This window comes from Papio anubis, chromosome 10 (assembly GCF_008728515.1).
Source record: "Papio anubis isolate 15944 chromosome 10, Panubis1.0, whole genome shotgun sequence".
Classification (NCBI taxonomy): domain Eukaryota; kingdom Metazoa; phylum Chordata; class Mammalia; order Primates; family Cercopithecidae; genus Papio; species Papio anubis.
Window position 1 is genome coordinate 52,960,656 of NC_044985.1, and position 18,525 is coordinate 52,979,180.

Genomic DNA, 18,525 nt, shown 5'->3' on the forward strand with positions numbered 1-18,525 from the left:
CAGAGTGAGACTTCGTCTAAAAAAAAAAAAAAAAAGAATTTTTTAAGGTGGTTTTCCTCTTTCACTTCAGAGACTTTGATAGTTAACACTAGTATCTTTTCCCTTTTTCTTGCTTAAAAATGATTCCAAAATCCACATGAGATCTACTCCTGATACTAGAGTTTACATCAGTTTAAATCCAATGTTTGTGTAAATAGTATTATGGAATCATTACCTCAATTGACTGAGTTCTAGGATTGGTAGAATAAAGATTTCTTGAAACCCAATCTAAGGCCAGGTTCATAGAAGGCCCCACCATAGATACAGAAGCAAACACTGTCCTGTTGGTGCCATCTGTCTTCACTCTGTGAATTTCACCCTGGAAAGAAAGACAAGTGGAGGTGAGCAGTTCCAAGGCCATGGCTCCTACATAAGAACCCTTTCTTCACCGTGGCTACAGCCAGCTGCTGTATTTCTTGAACACTCCTTACACTCAGAGGAAAGGCAAACAAAGGTTCAGCACCATTGGGTAGGCTTCAAACGATTTTTCAGTGTGTCACTGGAATACACAAGGCTTACCATTCAAGCTATCTCCAGTACTGGCTACAGAGATAGTTCTTAACTACCACAAGCATATGAGTCATAAGAAAAACCCAAGTCACAGATGTGGATCAGAAGGCTAGGAGTATATTTTGTATATGGGTGACAAACACGAAACGCAAAGATCTTTCTTCTCTACCTCCTTTATAGTCTCCTTGCCCTTTCCCTATTCTTACAGGTTTTTTCCCTGAAGGTTGAAGAAAATGTCCTATGAGGAAGAGAACTGGAAAAGTGTTCATTCTTACCCTAGAGGCAAATATTCTAAAGGAAGGCCCCAGAACCACATCAAATGCTTTCACTAAATTCCCTTAGGGAACTACTACTTTTGTCTTGAGTTTTGATCGTTTTTATATTCGTCGAATATTTTCTACTAGCTTAAGACTCCTCTAGGGAGTTGCCTAGTATTTGTTGAGACCTTAATAAATCAATCCAATGCATAATTCCAGCAAGCATTGTGACTGCTGCTTCTTGGCATGTATACTGTGGTCAGAAGCAGGTAATTCAGTGCAGGGCAAATCATAAGCACTTCTAGAAAATACTTGGTGAATAAGTAAATAATACACAATAGCTTAAATTTGTTTCTCTTTCTAAAGCTAAAGAGTTTTATGATTTTTGCTCCAGACCAAGCTCACATTTATACCCCTCATTGAATCAAAAAACTTAGGGATAAATTTATTTCCACATCGTTTCCCTTTCAACAAAAGTTTGCATATTAAAAAAAATTAGTGCGGGCAGGCTCTTCAAGAATAAATTATATACTTTGAATGTTATTCAAAACTTACTGGATTTTCAACCCAATAGATGTATTGCTCAGCGTCATCAAATTCAACATCTAAACCATTCTGTATCCCTGCTATGGGGACCATAGCATCATTGCTCTTCACATCAGGATTAAGGGAGATTCCAAAAATTATATGTTGCCTTACAGTTATTAAGAAAGGTTGATCATCTGTGAAAATAGAAGAATATCAGTCAAAATCATATCCCACTATTCCCAGACATTTACAGCAATGGAAGGCAGTAGCCTGTTACCATCATATGGGCTAAAATGACATTGCAGCATTGCAGCAATAAATACAATGTACTTCATCAGACAAGCATGGGCCTTTTACAGGGTTTCAGTGGGCTGCTGGACCACAAGACCTCCAACCCCACATGCAACACTGTTTAGACTTTTTCAAGGCAGGTTGGTATTTATCTTACTCTTCACTGAGTCCTTACACTGATAAACCACCCATGTTTGCTAAACCTCACAGACAGGAGGTTCTTCCACTTCTACACACAGACAAACCTCACTAATACTGATCTCAGGGAAAGGAGAGTTGAGTTTTGAAAAAAAAAAAAGTGAAAAAAATCATTTAGACTATTCTTGTGAAAGGCAGCTTACTAGTTTTAAGAATGTTCAGAAAATAAAACAACACTACAAAGTGTTGCCTAGTATTTATTGAGACCTTAATAAATCAATCCAATGTATAATCCCATCAATTGTTACTTGAGTAGTGTCTCTCTTCCCCATAAGATTTTAACTCCCAAAGGTCAATGACTGTGTCTGATTTGCTTATTATTGTGTCCCAGGGCCTGGTACTCAGAGCCTGGCATAAAATATTTGCCCAATAAATGTTTGCTAACTAAATGGATGACCACATGACTACATTAATGTAGAAGTGAATATGTAAATAGTATCTTCCAAAGTTCTCAAAACTGTCTACACATTGTAATTTAAACATTCCCATAATATCTGAAATTATCAGTTCACTTAGCCACCTTACCAGATAATAAAAGTTCCTTTTTCAGAAACAATTTAATCTTTATCCTGATCCCCATCAAGAGTAGGGTTTTAAAATTCCTCTCTGAGAAAAGGAAAACTTCTGAATCTAAGTTTTGTGTTAAGATATATGTATAAGATACATCACATATTAAGACAAAGTATAAAATAATCAATCATTACATAACTTTCATAAGCTAAACATGACGTTTTCATTATTTTTATAATCTGGGAAACTTTCCATCTTCAGCAGGATGACTTGGTCATTTTTTCTTCACTTATTTTCATATCTCATTAGCTTTTCCTTGTTCCTATCATTTCTATTACTGAGAAATAAGCCGGTTTTTATTAACTTAGGACAAATTTAAATTTAGTCTAATGTAAATTTTGCATCTAGTAATGCTTTACATTTTTCAAGTACTGCAATGTATAGTCTTCCACAACAAGCCTGCAAAGTTGTTTTCAGCTGGAGCAAATGAGATTTGCAGGCGCTCAGTGACTTCTGCAGGAAACAGTAATAGGAGATGGACCCTGGCCCATTCACTTCCAAGCCCTTCCTCTCTCAGCTGCTCCACATTGCCTCTCTTCTGAACAACTGCAATTGCAATAAAAATCGCCTCTCATTGATTGAGAATGTGCGCCATACTGCATGCATCAGGTAAATATTTCCCTTAATTTATCTCCCTCAAGTTTCCTAAGTTTGTTTGTCAGACAGGTCCTCCCTCAGTTTGCAAATAAGACACAAGGAAATCAAGCAATTTAAACAAGGTCACACAACCAGGCCTCCTGGACTCCAGAATCTACGTTTTTCATCACTACACTGCAAATATCGCAGGCCAGGTACTATTTATTGAGTATCAAATTACCACTCATTTCATTTGGTTTAACTGCAATTAAAAAAAAAAAGCTAGATTATGAGTTTCAGCTGTACCAAGAAATTATCTTGGGATGATATTTAAGTATGTATTGATTATATGTTATTAATGTTCATTGGCTCAATAGAAATAATACTTCTGTCCCAGTTTTATGGGGGACTTTAAATTCTTACTCACTCAAAACCTGATTCTGCCCTTTTGAATGGCTCATCTCCCTTTGCTTAATTGGAGTAATTCTCAACCAAAGCATTGTTTAGGGCCTAAAAACTTTGCTTATCTCATCCATCATACATGGGCCTTCTTGACTCCTCCATGGCACTCTTCCCTTAAGCACCATCTGCTTCTACTCCTTCCTGGGGATCATGTCTCAAGCCCTTTATCTGATAACTGCTGGTGTACTGAGAACATTTACCACCGATGAACATTTGCAGGCAATGGACCAGAGAGCATGATCTCCTGAAACTGTAAGCGTCATGGTGGGGGATGATGCCAGGGGAGTAATAGAAAGGAAGTGGCAGTAAGACAACAGGTAGCACAGGGAGGTGCCTGAAAAGTGCTATATGGGAAAGCAAAAAGAATTGATTTCACACACTGCACACATATCTAAGGAGCAAATGGGTAAAAATAGAGGACTGGGGAAGGAACAAAAATGGATATTGGAGAGTTTGTCATTCACTCAATATTTACTGAGTGCCACCATGTACCATGAAGTGCCACAGGCAATAAGTATACATCTACAGGTAGAGGCTTTATCGTCAAGGAACATAGCATCTAGAGGGCAAGACCAAGTATACGAGCCCTTACAATTCATTATGACAATGGCACGAAGGGGTAGGCACAGAGGCATCTAGGGTTGCATGGAAAGGAGTTCAGGAGGTGGTGACAATTAAGTAGGTCAGTGTGTCTCTGTTTTTTGAAATTAAAGATCATCTCTTCATTTCTATTTTCCATGTCATAATCCCATTAATGTTGGTGTCAGCAGAGTCATGAAGACATTATAGTCAGGAATGGGAAATCAATGTTGTAATTGAATGACAATATATATGATCCCCAAACCTAGGTCCTCCTTAAGTCATACCCTGCACAAGCTGATCAGCACTGCAGCCTTCGCTGGAGCAAGGACAAGGAGTGTTCTCTTATCTTGCACAAAATTACTGAAGCAAGTGCCTTGTGCCCGAGACTGAGTCCGAAGTCTATTTGTATTTGGAGTAATTTTAGGGGTGCTGAGGTGATGTTTGGCTTGAGTTTTGTTTGTTTATTTGGTTTTGGCATTGTGAGGAATCTATTTTCTAAAGAATTTAAAAAGTCTCATACAGAGAAAGCACTCACTAGAACATAAAATTAGAAATAAACAGAACCATCTCATAATTGCCCTATCCAACTATAACCACTATTGGCACTTGTGTGTTTTTGCTTCCAGACTTTTTTAATGCATGTTTTTACAGGGCCAATATTGTGCGATATCTGCTTATTTTACTTAACAGTATCACAGAAGCACTTCCACATATATTCCAGCCACTTAGTAAACACCAGTTTAAAAGCTATTCAACAGTCAAATCAAGTAAAATGTTTCCACCTATAAATGTTAACAAGTTTTCTAAACTTCTTGTTGGGAAAAAAGATGTGGAAACCTTTTTTCGGTTAACATATATTGGCAATCAGTTACTCAGCTAGTGCTCTGAAACCAGCAGGGAAATCCTAAGAAAAAGTTCCTCTTCAGTAAAGTCAATCCATGAGAGAACCACTAGTGGAATTATTTGTGAAACAACAAAAGGCGCTATTTAAAATTAACACTTATCAATCATCATCAGAGAGTAATATTGATTACACCAACCCCCAATGTGCAGTTCAACAATCTTTTTGTGCTGAAAGAATGCTTTGTATCTGAAATGTCTACAGCCCAGTTTAATCTTCTCCTGAAAGACTCTAGGGACACACTAAATTAAACAATGTCAACCAGGATTAGGTACATAATGAGTCTCTGAGGAAAAATGGCAAATGCCAGTCCCTCTGTGAGAATTACCAATAATTAAAATCTTTCATCATGAAAGTATCATTGCACAATATTACATGCTGATGGAATTTGCTTTTCAGTAAGCCTACATCTGCATAATATCTAAACACTAAAAGTTTCCTGAATTTAGTATATATTTTCCATTCTAGATTAGGACTAGATTCCCTTCTAGATTACGACTCTATTATCTCTTAATTTAGGAATATGTGATAATTAAACATTTAAGTTGAACTTGTCTACAACAATTTTCATCAGTATCAAAATATATTCACTCACTTCACTGAGAAATGAAAGGGAACTTGGGTTTAGAGTAACTTCTTAGATTTTTAAGCAATAATAAATTATATTTTTAAGTGTATTATATACAAGTACACACTCCAGAAGAAATCTCTTTTGTGAACCAGCTGCAACTTTTCCTTCTTTTCTTACTCCCTTAAGTACTTGGTATAATCCTCCACATACTCTTCAATCGACCCAATAAAATATCTCTAGGATGAGATAAAGATTAAATTGCTCAAATAGTCACTTGTAATATCTCATACAGACACAATTCTCCTTCTTAAAGTATCAGATGGTAATAGTAACAGTACTGAAACTGGAGTCAGAAGACCCAGGCTAGAACACTCATCAACTATTGGTTATAAGAATGAAAATGAGACAATGGAACCAGGTGCAGTGGTTCAGGTCTGTAATCCCAGCATATTGGGAGGCTAAGGCAGGTGGATGGCCTGAGGGCAGAACTTGGAGACCAGCCTGGGCAACATGGCAAAACCCCATCTCTACAAAAAATACAAAAATTAGCCAGGTGTGGTGGTATGTGCCTCTAGTCTTATCTACTCAGGAGGCTGAGGTGGGAGAATCACATGGGCCTGGAAAGTGGAGGCTACAGTGAGCTATGATTACACTATTGCACTACAGCCTGGGCATCAGAGCAAGACCCTATCTGAAAAAAAAAAAAAAAAAAAGAGTGAGAAAGAGACAATGGACATGAAAAATGAAGCTGTACACAAACATTAAGAATGTTTACTTCTTAGGTGCAGAATTTGGAACTTCCCATTACCATGTCTTGTCAGAGAAGTCTAACTGTACCCAGGTGAGAGAAAATGTGAGGTTACAGATTGTTCAATCACATGCACAGATAACATTAGTTCCATATACAGAAACTATATTACAACCAAGGCACTCAGTGACATCACCCCATACAACACACATCATTCTGCAGACACCTGAGGAATCAAAGGACACAGCACACGTTCAGTCGCAATTGGGTTTAGAGTTTCCACTGCTTGGCACAAACTATGACCAGATCCGTCTTCAGAGTACACATAAGGCACATACTATACCTCTCAAGCAATTCAGGAGATCAGGAGACAGACTCCATCCTGAAGGACAAACACAGGAGTAAAAATGGGGCCCCTGTGAGGAAAGCAGGCACAGATGGCTGCAGCGGGAAAAGGCACATGGATTCACAGCTGTATGAGAAAGAAAGAAAGCACCAGTGAGTGGAAAACCACCACATTAAAATCAAAACAGAGTCATGCTCTTAGCGTCCTCCCAGAGGCCCCAGTACTGAGGGGCTTAAGTACGTCGTTACCTCTGTTGTTTTCTTTTGTTTTGTTTTCACTGAACTACTTACACTTTCAACTTCCCTAGCATTAGGCTTTCAACTTAGAATTCATAACGGCCATGAGAGAGAAGAATGACTCAAGGTTACAGATCAATCCAGTCTATAACTAGATTATGAACAAACAGCCACTGAATAATCTGGAACTTGTAATAGAAATATGATGCCAAGTAATCTGTCTCCTTGCCTCACCTAAAAGAGATCTTTTTGCATTAAAATAAAAGTTGTGTGTTTGATGTGTGACCTTGTAGTTTACCTAGAGTTTTCCAGATTTGGTTAGATAATAATCTTTTATTTTTCTACTGATGATATCTCTGTGTGTCTCTGCACCTTGAAAATCAGGATTCTGTGTGGCCCCCCCACACAGGATGTTCCATAGTCCTGTATATTCTTATTACACATATCATGCTATTAATAGATTATTAATCCATCACTCACCAGAAAAATGGTAGGTACTCACTGTATACCAAACACCATTCTAAGCACTGGGGACGCTATAAAAGTGGAGTATATATTCGAGCAAAAAGGAACAGAACTAAACTGAGAGAGACAGCAAGAGAGATTTCAGAACATGAGGGTAAAGAGCAAAAGAATTATGAGGGGGTGGCTATTTTAGGTAGCATGGTCAATGAGGGCCTCCCTGAGAAAGTGACATTTGGGTAGAATCCTAAATGACACGCTAAGCAACTCATGCAGAGATCTGGAAGAGAGATGTTCCAGGCAGAGGGAAGAGCTAGCACAGAAGCTGAGAGGCAGGAGTCGCCTGCTGTGCTTTTAGACCGTAATGAAATCCAATGCGGCAACAGCGAGTGGGAGAAGAGAACAGGGAAATAGCAGCGACCACATGCTGAAGTGTGTGAGAAACAACGGCAGAGTTTTGAGAAGAGAGGGTTAAGTGAAGATCAAGTGACTTATTTCCCTCTCCCACCAGAAAGAACAGTACGGATGCCAAATCTTTCACCTAGCCACCCATACCATGCACTTTAGGACGGCTCGTGCTGGCTACAGCAGAGCACCTAGAAGGCAGTGCTGCCATAATAAACTAGTCCTAAAAGTAAGCTGCTTTTAATCACAGAGTGGTAGCGGTAAGAGGATCAAAGGCACTATCTGTTCTGTACTCCATTGGTCAGCTGAGGAAACGGAGACTCATGTGAGGGTCACAGAGGTAGTAACCAAATGCTGAAATGATATAATTCAGATGTGCTGCTGTTATATCCAAGGTTTGAATTTTCCATGGTAAATAAAAGTAATGGCAATGTCAGGACTGGGGAAAGTATAGAGTGGGGTGGTTTGTAAAGAGAAAATGAAAATGTATTGCCCAAACAAATGGGTCTGTAACAGTGTGCATTTAGCATTCCCAGCGTCAGTGTTTTCCAAGCTACTCCCAGGCAGGAGGTTTCTCTGTACCACTCACAATTTGGTTGTTTCGAAGGATGAACTGCAACAATCCCAAGGGGCCATTGAATATTATACATTACAACTGACTGATTCCCTCCATGCCACTTGTTGGCTCGCATAACCCGACGAGTAGCACGGTCAGTCCAGTACACAGAGTCTTCAAAGAGAGTTAGAGCATAGGGATGCCGTATAATCTGTGAGGCAGAAAAGAACAGTGAGACCTCATCCAAAAATCAAAGCCAAGGTGCACTGAGTCAAAGAGGATATGTGCTCAAGCAGATGCTTTCCTTTAGCATGTCATTATTAAATAAAAACACAAGGAAGTCATGGTACAAAAGAGTGGCAAAAAATACACAATTCATCCTATATCCCACTAAACCATTCAAGATCCTTTCACATACACATGTCATTTATTCTTTATGTTTGCCTTGGTAATTACAGTGGGCATCTATTTTACAAATGAAAACAAAACTGAAGCACAAAAAGCAAGATGACTTATCAGGATCACCTACTAGTTAGAAGTTAGATGGAACTAGAGAGCTTAGAGACTCCTCATCTCCCACTCCCATACCCCAGACTTCACTCCATCATCAGCACCCTTGTGCCTGCTATTTCCACTGTCTTGTGCTGCCACTCACTGATTCACATCGATCTGTTACAGTTTAGCTGCATCTTTCCTTCAAGTCACAGCAACCATACAATGGCAATTTTTTCTTTTTTTAAAATTATTTTTTATTTATTTTTTTAAATTTTACTTTAGGTTCTGGGATACATGTGCAGAACGTGCAGGTTTGTTACATAGGTATACGCATGCCATGGTGGTTTGCTGCACCTATCAACCCATCATCTAGGTTTTAACACTCACATGCATTAGGTATTTGTTCTAATGCTCTCCCTCCCCTTGCCCCCCACCCACCGACAGGCCCCAGTGTGTATGTTCCCCTCCCTGTGTCCATGTTTTCCCATTGTTCAACTCTCACTTATAAGTGAGAACATGCGGTATTTGGTTTTCTGTTCTTGTGTTCGTTTGCTGAAAATGACGGCTTCCAGCTTCATCCATATCCCTACAAAGGACATGGACTCATTCTTTTTTATGGCTGCATAGTATTCCATGATGTATATGTCTATCATTAATGGGCATTTGGGTTAGTTCCAAGTCTTTGCTATTGTAAATAGTGCTGCAATAAACATATGTGTGCATGTGTCTTTACAGTAGAATGATTTATAATCTTTTGAGTATATACCCAGTAATGGGATTGCTAGGTCAAATGGTATTTCTGGTTCTCGATCCTTGAGGAACTGCCACACTATCTTCCACAATGGTTGAACTAATTTACACTCCACCAACATTGTAAAAGCATTCCTATTTTTAATCGGGTTCAATAATAGCTCTTTGATAAAATATGTATTTTCTTTATTTTCCCATTTAACTTGTGAAAATAAATTCATTAGAATTTATTGAATAAAAAATATTACATAAAGAACAGGACTGAGAAACATAAATCTAGTTAATTTTTTTTTTTTTTTTTAAAACAGGGTCTCACTCTGTCACTCAGGCTGGAGTGCAGTGGCACAATCACAGCTCACTGCAGCCTTGACCTCCCTGGGCTCAGGCGATCCTCCCACCTCAGCGTCCCAAGTAGCCAGGACTATAGGCACACACCACCATGCCCAGCAAATTTTTTTTTTTTTTTTTTTGTAGAAATGGGGTTTTGCCATGTTACCCAGGCTGGTCTTGAACTCCTGGGCTCAAGCAATCCACCAAACCTCAACCTCTCAAAGTGCTAGGATTACAGATGTGAGACAATGTGCCTGGCCAAGTTAAGTTATAAATTTTTACTTGACAATTTTTTTTTTTTTTTTTTTTTTTGAGACAGAGTCTTACTCTGTCACCTGAGCTGGAGTGCAGTGATGCAGTCTCACCTCACTGCAACCTCTGCCTCCCGGGCTCAAGCAATTCTCCTGTCTCAGCTTCCTGAGTAGCTAGGACTATAGGCGTGGACTACCACACTGGCTAATTTTTGTATTTTTAGTAGAGATGAGGTTTCACCATGTTGACCAGGCTGGTCTCAAACTCCTGACCTCAGGTGATCCACCCACCTCAGCCTCCCAAAGTGCTGGGATTACAGGCGTGAGTCACCACGCCCGGCCACTTGACACCATTTTTAAAGGTATAGAAGCAACAGATTCACATCTACAGCTCAACTAAATCACACGAGCTATAAAAATCCTCCCTGGACAAGGCACAATCTGACCATGAACTGGAATGAAAATATTCATTTTCCTGTTATTCATATGGGATAGACTGTGTCTCACTGTTGCTGGTATTTCCTGGATTGACCTGATATTGTCTATGACACAAAAATCAATTTCTTAGCTTTTCTGATACTCGTGTGATTTCTACCTATCCACAACTGTAGTTTTAATTTGGTTTTCCTCACCACCAACTTACCAAATCACTGGCTATCACCTGTCTCCGATGGTGTCCATTATAATCACAAAAGTCTATGTAATCAAGATAGGAGTCCATGAAGTAGAGCAGTCTGTTGGGGTAGTCAATAGTTAAGCCGCAGGGCCAGAAGATCTTGTCCTGGACAATGACAGTGCGCATGCTGCCGTCCATGCTAGCCCGCTCGATGCGAGGGTGGTGGCCCCAGTCAGACCAGAACAATAGATGCTCACTGGGAAAGGAAACGAGTTACCAATTGGAGGGGATGTATTTAAATATTTAAAATAACTGTCATTTTAAATAATACAGCATCCTGTTTATGCCCTGCTTAAAATAAATAATCTCTGGTTCAGAATATGTGCACAGAGTTTATTATTTCCTCTAAGCATCACAAAGTAAAACTGTCATAACACAATCACAACCCATCTGGGTATTTTTATAATGTTTCATAAAACATGTAATACATAATGTCATCATGTAGTACATGATGACATTGAAACGTCTCAATGCCAATTCATGTTTGTTTATAATCCACAAATAGTTGATCTAGAAAAATCCATCTGTCCTTGTTTGTCTACCCTGTCATGTTTTTAGATAAGGAAATCAATTTATTCTTCATCACGGATTCATCATAAATTTCACTGGTGTGTAATACTTTACAATATCTAGGAAGTTAACATCACATTGAACATAACTTGCCTAATTTGCCGCCCTGCAGCAAAAAATCTGTTATCAAATATAAGTAAATTCAGGGAGAGAAGCCCTCAAAGATTTCCAAACACATGGGAGAATTTGTCTACCTTCCCTTTAGGACCAGTAGGCAAAAACTGCCTTCCTTATATGACTTAAAAGGGAGCTCTCATAAACTACATAAAACTGAAGCAGAAAAATCCAGCTTTTTTGTTGTATAATCATGAGTTATCAAAGTTACATCAAACTGGCCCCTCTATGGACTATTACTGCATGCAGTAATTAGAAACTTAATGTTTGTTTTTTTTTTTTTTTCGAGACAGAGTCTTGTTTTGTCGCCCAGGCTGGAGTGCAGTGGCATGATGTCCGCTCACTGCAAGCTCCGCTCCCCCAGGTTCATGCCATTCTCCTGCCTCAGCCTCCTGAGTAGCTGGGACTATAGGCGCCCACCACCATGCCTGGCTAATTCTCTTTGTATTTTTAGTAGAGACGAGGTTTCACCATGTTTGCCAGGATGATCTCGATCTCCTGACCTAGTGATCCGCCGGCCTCGGCCTCCCAAAGTGCTGGGATTACAGGTGTGAGCCACGACGTCCGGCCAGAAACTTAATTTTTAATTATATGACATTTTGAAAACTGTATTGCCAAGCTAATAAATCAATGTGATCTAAAAAAAAAAGTAAACAATCAATTGCTCTTATATACTTTATGAAGAAGATAATTCAGATGAAGGAGACATAGCAATACCCAGTTGGACACCTACCATGTTTAAACAAGGGATCATTTTAAATTTTGCATATCAGCAACATGCACATCAGCTACATCATGTTATTGTTGTTTTTCCCTCATCATAACCATGTCAAGGCAACATAATTTTAAAAAAAAATTCTTACTTCATTCTGGGATCTAATGCTAGTCCTCTTGGATTTGTTAGGTTTTTACTAATCAGCACAGTCCTGTGGCTCCCATCAATTTTGGAGACTTCAATTGTTTCCAGAGCATAGTCTGTCCAGTAAAGATTACGACCTACCCAATCTATTGCAATAGTTTCAGTCAAGATGATGCTACTGTCAAATACCTAAAGACAAAAGTGAATAAAGACTGATTTCTAGAGCAAATAAATGAATGCAAACATGGATATTATATAAAAATCTAGATTAAAACATCTAACTTGTCCTATAATTACTTGTCAGGATTAGAAAATTTTGTCCTCTCATGTAGCTAACCACCAAATCAACAGTAGGGTTTTCCGAGAAAAGTATACAAGATTTTGTCCCACTGAATATTCTAAGATAACTTCATTGTTGGGTTAGTGCATAGTTTCGTTTTGGTTTCAAAAGTTTTTGCAACTAAGCAAAAGCTCTATCCATCTGCTTAGTTGGCAACATTACGAAACGTTATAGTGTTTGCATGCAAAGAATAATATCTCTGTTAATTAAGCACCAATAATTACAAAATAAAGTTGTAAGAGGCAGAGGAAATGTAACTATCAGGAGCCAAGAAACTGAAATTCTGGGAGATGGATTGAGAAATATCACTAAATTAAAGTTAAGAAAAGCAACCCCTTAACTTTCCTGCATTTTCCTCTGCTCTCATCCACAAGAAAAGACTGCAAAAGGAAACTTAAAGATATTGTGAGGTCTCTGCATCACTGACCTGGAATTCAGAATCATATATCTGCCTTCAGAGGCCACCCTCCTATTGAAAACAGCCATAAATTCATAGTTATGAACATGCAAGTCTCTTGGGTGTTATGTGGCCCAGAAGGTACCATGAGAGCTACCCGGATGAGGTAGGGCCTTCTCTCACTGGTGAATAACAGCAAACAGACCCAAGACAGGGGAACTAGCCAGGCCAAAGGTCAACAGAAATGTACTTACTACTCTTCTGTCCGTTCCATTTTGAAACGCACTCCAGGTTTTACCCTGAGTTGCATCAGACCAAAAGATACGACCACTAATTGAATCAAAATCAACAGCTACAATGTAAGAACCATTCTCGACCAATGAATAGATATTGTGGACCTGGGAGGTGACACTGTCGGCAATAATTTTGTTCTGACTTGCCACAAGTAACAGCAGATTCTCAGATGCTGTTCAAGAAAAAAATGCAAAAATTTCAAAGATACTGGGAGAAAACACAAAACAACTCTTTAAAACATTTGATTCAATACTTTTGGTAACAAAAAGAAGGTGTAATTCCAAACTATAGTAAGTTGGTGGGGAGGGGAGGAAGCCCCGTAAGAATGATTTTAATCACTTCATTCTTAACCTTAATAGTTAGCTGGTTTTCATGAGTCCTTAAAATAGACTCTTTCCTGGGTTATATTTAAATGTGTTTCTAAATACTAGTCTAAAGGAGACTATGCTTACATTCTTCCTTTTACTGTATTTATTTTTGTACTTTGTTTATCTTCCTTACTATTTAATAGATTGTAGGCTTCTGGACAGCAGGAATCATGTCTTAAATATTTCTGTTTTCTGAGGCTCTCAACTATGGCAGAGTTCTAATTCTCCCAACACCCCGTCTCTTCTTTTTCTTTTCAGTAATAAAGCATGCCAAGTTTTAGCTTGGCACAGACTCTCCAGCCAGAGACATTTCTCTCCCTCCACTGAAGTTTGGATGACCACATGACTAAGTTCTGACCAATAGGATGTGAGTAGAAGTTATGACTCAAATTTCAGGTCACATTCTAAAAAAGGAAGCTGCTTGCCTTCCACTTTCTCTTTCTCTGTCCTACTTTCTAAGGGAAGCTAAAGCCTGGAGCATTGGAACCCTTGATGTAAGTCACACGATGAGGATAACAGAGCAGACCCATGCCGTGGACTGTCTGACATCCAGACTGCTACTACATGTAAAAGAAAGAAACTTCCTGTTTTTGTTTTAGCTTCCTCTATTTGGTCACTTTGAAAGTGGTCAAATCAATGTCCTAATACACAGTAAAAATCACTTTCTTATAGCAGAAACTGAATTAATATTGGTTGAATTCAATTAATGAAGCATTATATAAAGACGCTTAACTATAATATAGAAGTGATTTTAAATGATATAAAAGCCGATGATTTAAAAAATCATTGACTTGTATATGTTTTAACCTCTATTTTCCAAAATACACCAAGATTTTAATGTGTATTACCCCATTTAATCCTCACAAAAAATTGAGGTTTAAAGAGATTGCATAATCTTTCAAGGATTCAAGTCGATCTAACTCCTAATCAACATTGTCAAATGCCTACATGTGCCATTTGATTTTAAGCTCTGGGATGTGCTGATAAACTGGCTAGGGTTAATTCAGCAATTACCTGTAACTTTGCAAGTCCTCCCATCACTTTCTAACATGTAGCCTGTATCACATGAGCACCGGAAAGAACCTCTCATGTTGTAACAGTGCTGGCTGCAAGAGCCTGGAATATCACATTCATCTACGTCTTCACAGGTCTTAGAATCATTGGCAAGTAAGAATCCCAATGGACATAGGCATTTCGCCCCAAAGGGCTCTTGAACACACTCGTGAGTACAACCACCATTGAAATCTGAGCAGCTGTTCCCGTCTAGAAAAAAAGAAAGAGAATAATGAAAAAAGAAAATCAAGAATCTTTGCTTCTTTGATTCACTCTTACGCAACATTTATTATGCAGTCTCATGCCACCTTCAATATGATGCCCAGACAAGAGCTAAGTGCAGCATTCACTTGGGTGAGTTCCACAGGCTGTTCGGGGTTTGCTCTAATTTGCCTGAGGATTTACCATCCTTCATATCTATTGGAGTATGATCACCTTCTTCACTACAACCCAATAGTATAACTCCATTTAATGCAATGAGAACCCTTGGAAAAATATTGTTGACATCAAGGAAGAAAAGTATCATTGATAGAGCATGCAAAGACACCTAAAATTGTTTCTCATTTTCTTCCTCTGAAATTCTTCTATCTACACAGAAATGGAAGATAGACAAACATTTAAGAGAAAAGACTAGAAAATCTATGAAGTGAACAAATCAAAGAGGAAAGGTCATTGAAACATTAGAGTACACAGATCCAATAACACATCATCATGCCTTAGTTTCAGGGCCAAAATGAAAATGCCTAAAGCCACCCTAAGACAGTTCACATGCCTGGGGATGCAAACGCCCTTATTTCCATGTGTACTCTAACATATTTGTAAGAGTCATAACACAGACATGCATTAGAAAGGGAAGCAAGTTAATTTAATCAGGACGTTTTCAGAACAAACACAACATATATGAAATCATAAGAATCTGAAATACTTCACAATCATACCTGGCTGGGGTTCATCTGAGAGTGAGCATTGATTAAAGAGGAAAGAAAGAAATGACAGTAATTAGGATTACATGCCAATCACAGCACTTTAATCACAGCAACACAAATCCCTGGACTTCATTTTTTTGTGACAAGTTCTGATTGAAATTAGAAAATATTAAAGTTAGAAAAATTAATAAGCACATTGCCAACAGAACCAAATTTAATTTGACAATCTAATGGCCTCAATTTAGTCTCATTTTTTGAAACAAAGACATAAAAAGAAGTAAAAACACATAATCAAGTACAAAAGATTTAATCAGAAAATTATCCAATGGTGATGTATTTGAATTCAATTATGGTTACCCCCTACACAGATGTGAACTCAGAGAGGAACTGAAATCCTTCCTACAAAGCTACACAGTGACTGTGACAATGGTGATGTACACCAGGCTACTGTTCAGAATGAGTTTATGGCCAGTAAACTGTGGTCAGGAAACTTACTGCAAAGTGGGGACTCATCTGTCCCATTGGGGCAGTCAAAGATGCCATCACACACTACACTCAGATTCACACAGATGTTATAGCCAAGACACTGCCATTGCCAACTAGGACAGCGAAAGGGCTGAGTAGGGCAGTCCTTCTCATCACTCATATCCCCGCAGTCATTGTCCCGATCACAGAGCCATGCCCTGTGGATGCAGTTTCCGTTGTCACAGTGGAAATATGATGAAGGGCAAGTCTTGGGGACACAGGCATTGTGCTCATCAGATCCATAGAGGCAGTCTGGATGCCCATCGCACTCCCAGAAGTTCGGGATGCAGATGCCATCTTCTTGGCACTGAAATTCATCTGAGTGGCACATACCAGGAGGCCTGGTTGCTAGAAGGAAAACATGGGTAAATGGGCTTGTGAATGTAATTTGTGATCCCTTTTATAGTCTACACTTAGAGGAAATTATTTTGGATCCAACAGTAGGTTTATAGTAATGACTATGACCAAATTAATATTGAAGGCTAAATGATATAGAGTCTTCTCCCACATCTTAGTACATGGAAATATTCTGTGGCAACTAGTGCATCTGACAACAAACGAAGTACAGAATGCACAACTGCTGACTGGCAGATAAGTACCTGTGTCAAAAGAACATTCTGTTTCCTTTTCCTGTGTTTCTAATGTTCTTCCAGTTGCAGATTCGATACTAAAGTTTATCTATCTTTCTATGAAAGAATCACTAGAACATTACAATACAGCTTAAATAGCTATGATTACTTTGAACTTCATGTGTTTAATATCATGTTTGGGTGTTACTATTTTCCCTCAGATGAACTATATCCAATGAAACCAGCACACACTAAGTAAAACTAAAGTTAATGGTAAATACTCAATTCTCTGCAAACTTTCCACTGTTCATCGAGCAATCCTGGAGAGATAGGTAAGAACCGCTTCCCTATTTCACAGGGGTAAACCAAAACTCTCTACCAGGGATCTCACAGGGCAGCAGCAAGCCAGCACCAATTGACAGTTTAACCGCAGTTCATCACAAAATTTTATGTTTTTAATGTGAAACAGGAAAATTAGTGATTAGGAATTTCTAGATGTTGTGCAAACTATAAAATGTATACGCATTTTATTTAACTTTTCATTTTAATCCATGGCTTTTTACACTACCTTTCTGATGCAGGAGGAAAAATCATGAAAACTTACTTTTTATGGTCTGAAACACCATTGTTCAAACAAATAATCAACTCATTGATGAGTTTTTGCAAGTCTAAAATTCATTTAAAATGAAAAGTGGGCAAATAACAAATCATGTGAGTATAGGTTTCCAGTCCGTGAAGATTATAGATCCATCAGAATTACATTGTATGAAGTCCTACTTGAATCCTCCAACTGGAAGAAATTTCTCTTCTCTGAACCTCCATAGAATTTTGTCTGTGCCATTTCTAAGACCCTTGTAACTGTCTATCTTGCTTAACTGTCTCTTGCCTTCTATAATCTCCCTTACGAGAGTCTAAGGACAGAGGCCATAAATAACATCTTAGCAGATATTCAACACATAATAGCACAAAGAATGAATTCATCAGAGTCAATACTAAATACAGCTCCATACCATTCCTACACCATGATTTGAGCTCTCTTCTGAAACTTAAAAGAAACCAGTAAAATATCTTTATACTGAGTAGAACCTCAAAAGTTTAAACCCACTAACGTGGGAAGTCCTAAGAAAAACTAAAAATGAAAACAAAAATATCTAAGGAACATTTAGCCCATCTAAGACGCTATTTGAAGTGTCCATTTATACAACCACTTGATTCGCTAATTACACATTATATGGCAATGTCTACTCAATTTTAATGTATGTTCAATACTGCATTCCTTTGAGGATACTTCCCCCCAGTTTGTCTGAGTTAGGGAAAATGTGTGGCAATATCAATATCAATACTGGCAAAAATGAAATGACCCCTTTGTCTGAAACATGCTGGGTTTGTGTTACTTACGACAGCCTGCTTCATCTGAGTTGTCACTGCAGTCAAAAACACCATCACAACGATTCGTGACGCTAATACATTTATCCCCACTGGCACACTTGAATTGAGAAGCAGTACAGTTTAATACTAAGAATGAAAGAGAAAAGCATTAGAAATTAACTCAGGGCTAAAATGACTAAACACTGAGATTTTTCTTTTTTGTTGTTATACTTTAAGTTCTGGAGTACATATGCAGAAGGTGCAGGTTTGTTATATAGGTATACATGTGCCATGGTGGTTTGCTGTACCCATCAACCAATAATCTACATTAGGTATTTCTCCTAATGCTATCCCTCCCCCATCCCCCACCCCGCAACAGGCCCCGGTGTGTTATGTTCCCCT

The 18,525-nt window shown here is 38.5% G+C and overlaps 1 protein-coding gene across 2 annotated transcripts in view; it reads right to left on the minus strand.

The window, feature by feature from the left end:
* LRP2 (LDL receptor related protein 2) overlaps positions 1-18,525 on the minus strand; it is a 213,975-nt gene that overhangs the window by 95,650 nt on the left and 99,800 nt on the right. For both annotated transcript variants that reach the window (XM_021923700.2, XM_031651331.1), the window contains exons 24-33: positions 18,154-18,270; positions 16,157-16,534; positions 14,697-14,945; positions 13,275-13,486; positions 12,288-12,472; positions 10,708-10,936; positions 8,272-8,449; positions 6,577-6,705; positions 1,362-1,528; positions 215-358 (exon numbers count right to left, since the gene is read on the minus strand). In XM_021923700.2, coding sequence (XP_021779392.2) covers positions 215-358; positions 1,362-1,528; positions 6,577-6,705; positions 8,272-8,449; positions 10,708-10,936; positions 12,288-12,472; positions 13,275-13,486; positions 14,697-14,945; positions 16,157-16,534; positions 18,154-18,270 — 1,988 coding nt within the window. The remainder of the gene's footprint in view (positions 1-214; positions 359-1,361; positions 1,529-6,576; positions 6,706-8,271; positions 8,450-10,707; positions 10,937-12,287; positions 12,473-13,274; positions 13,487-14,696; positions 14,946-16,156; positions 16,535-18,153; positions 18,271-18,525) is intronic.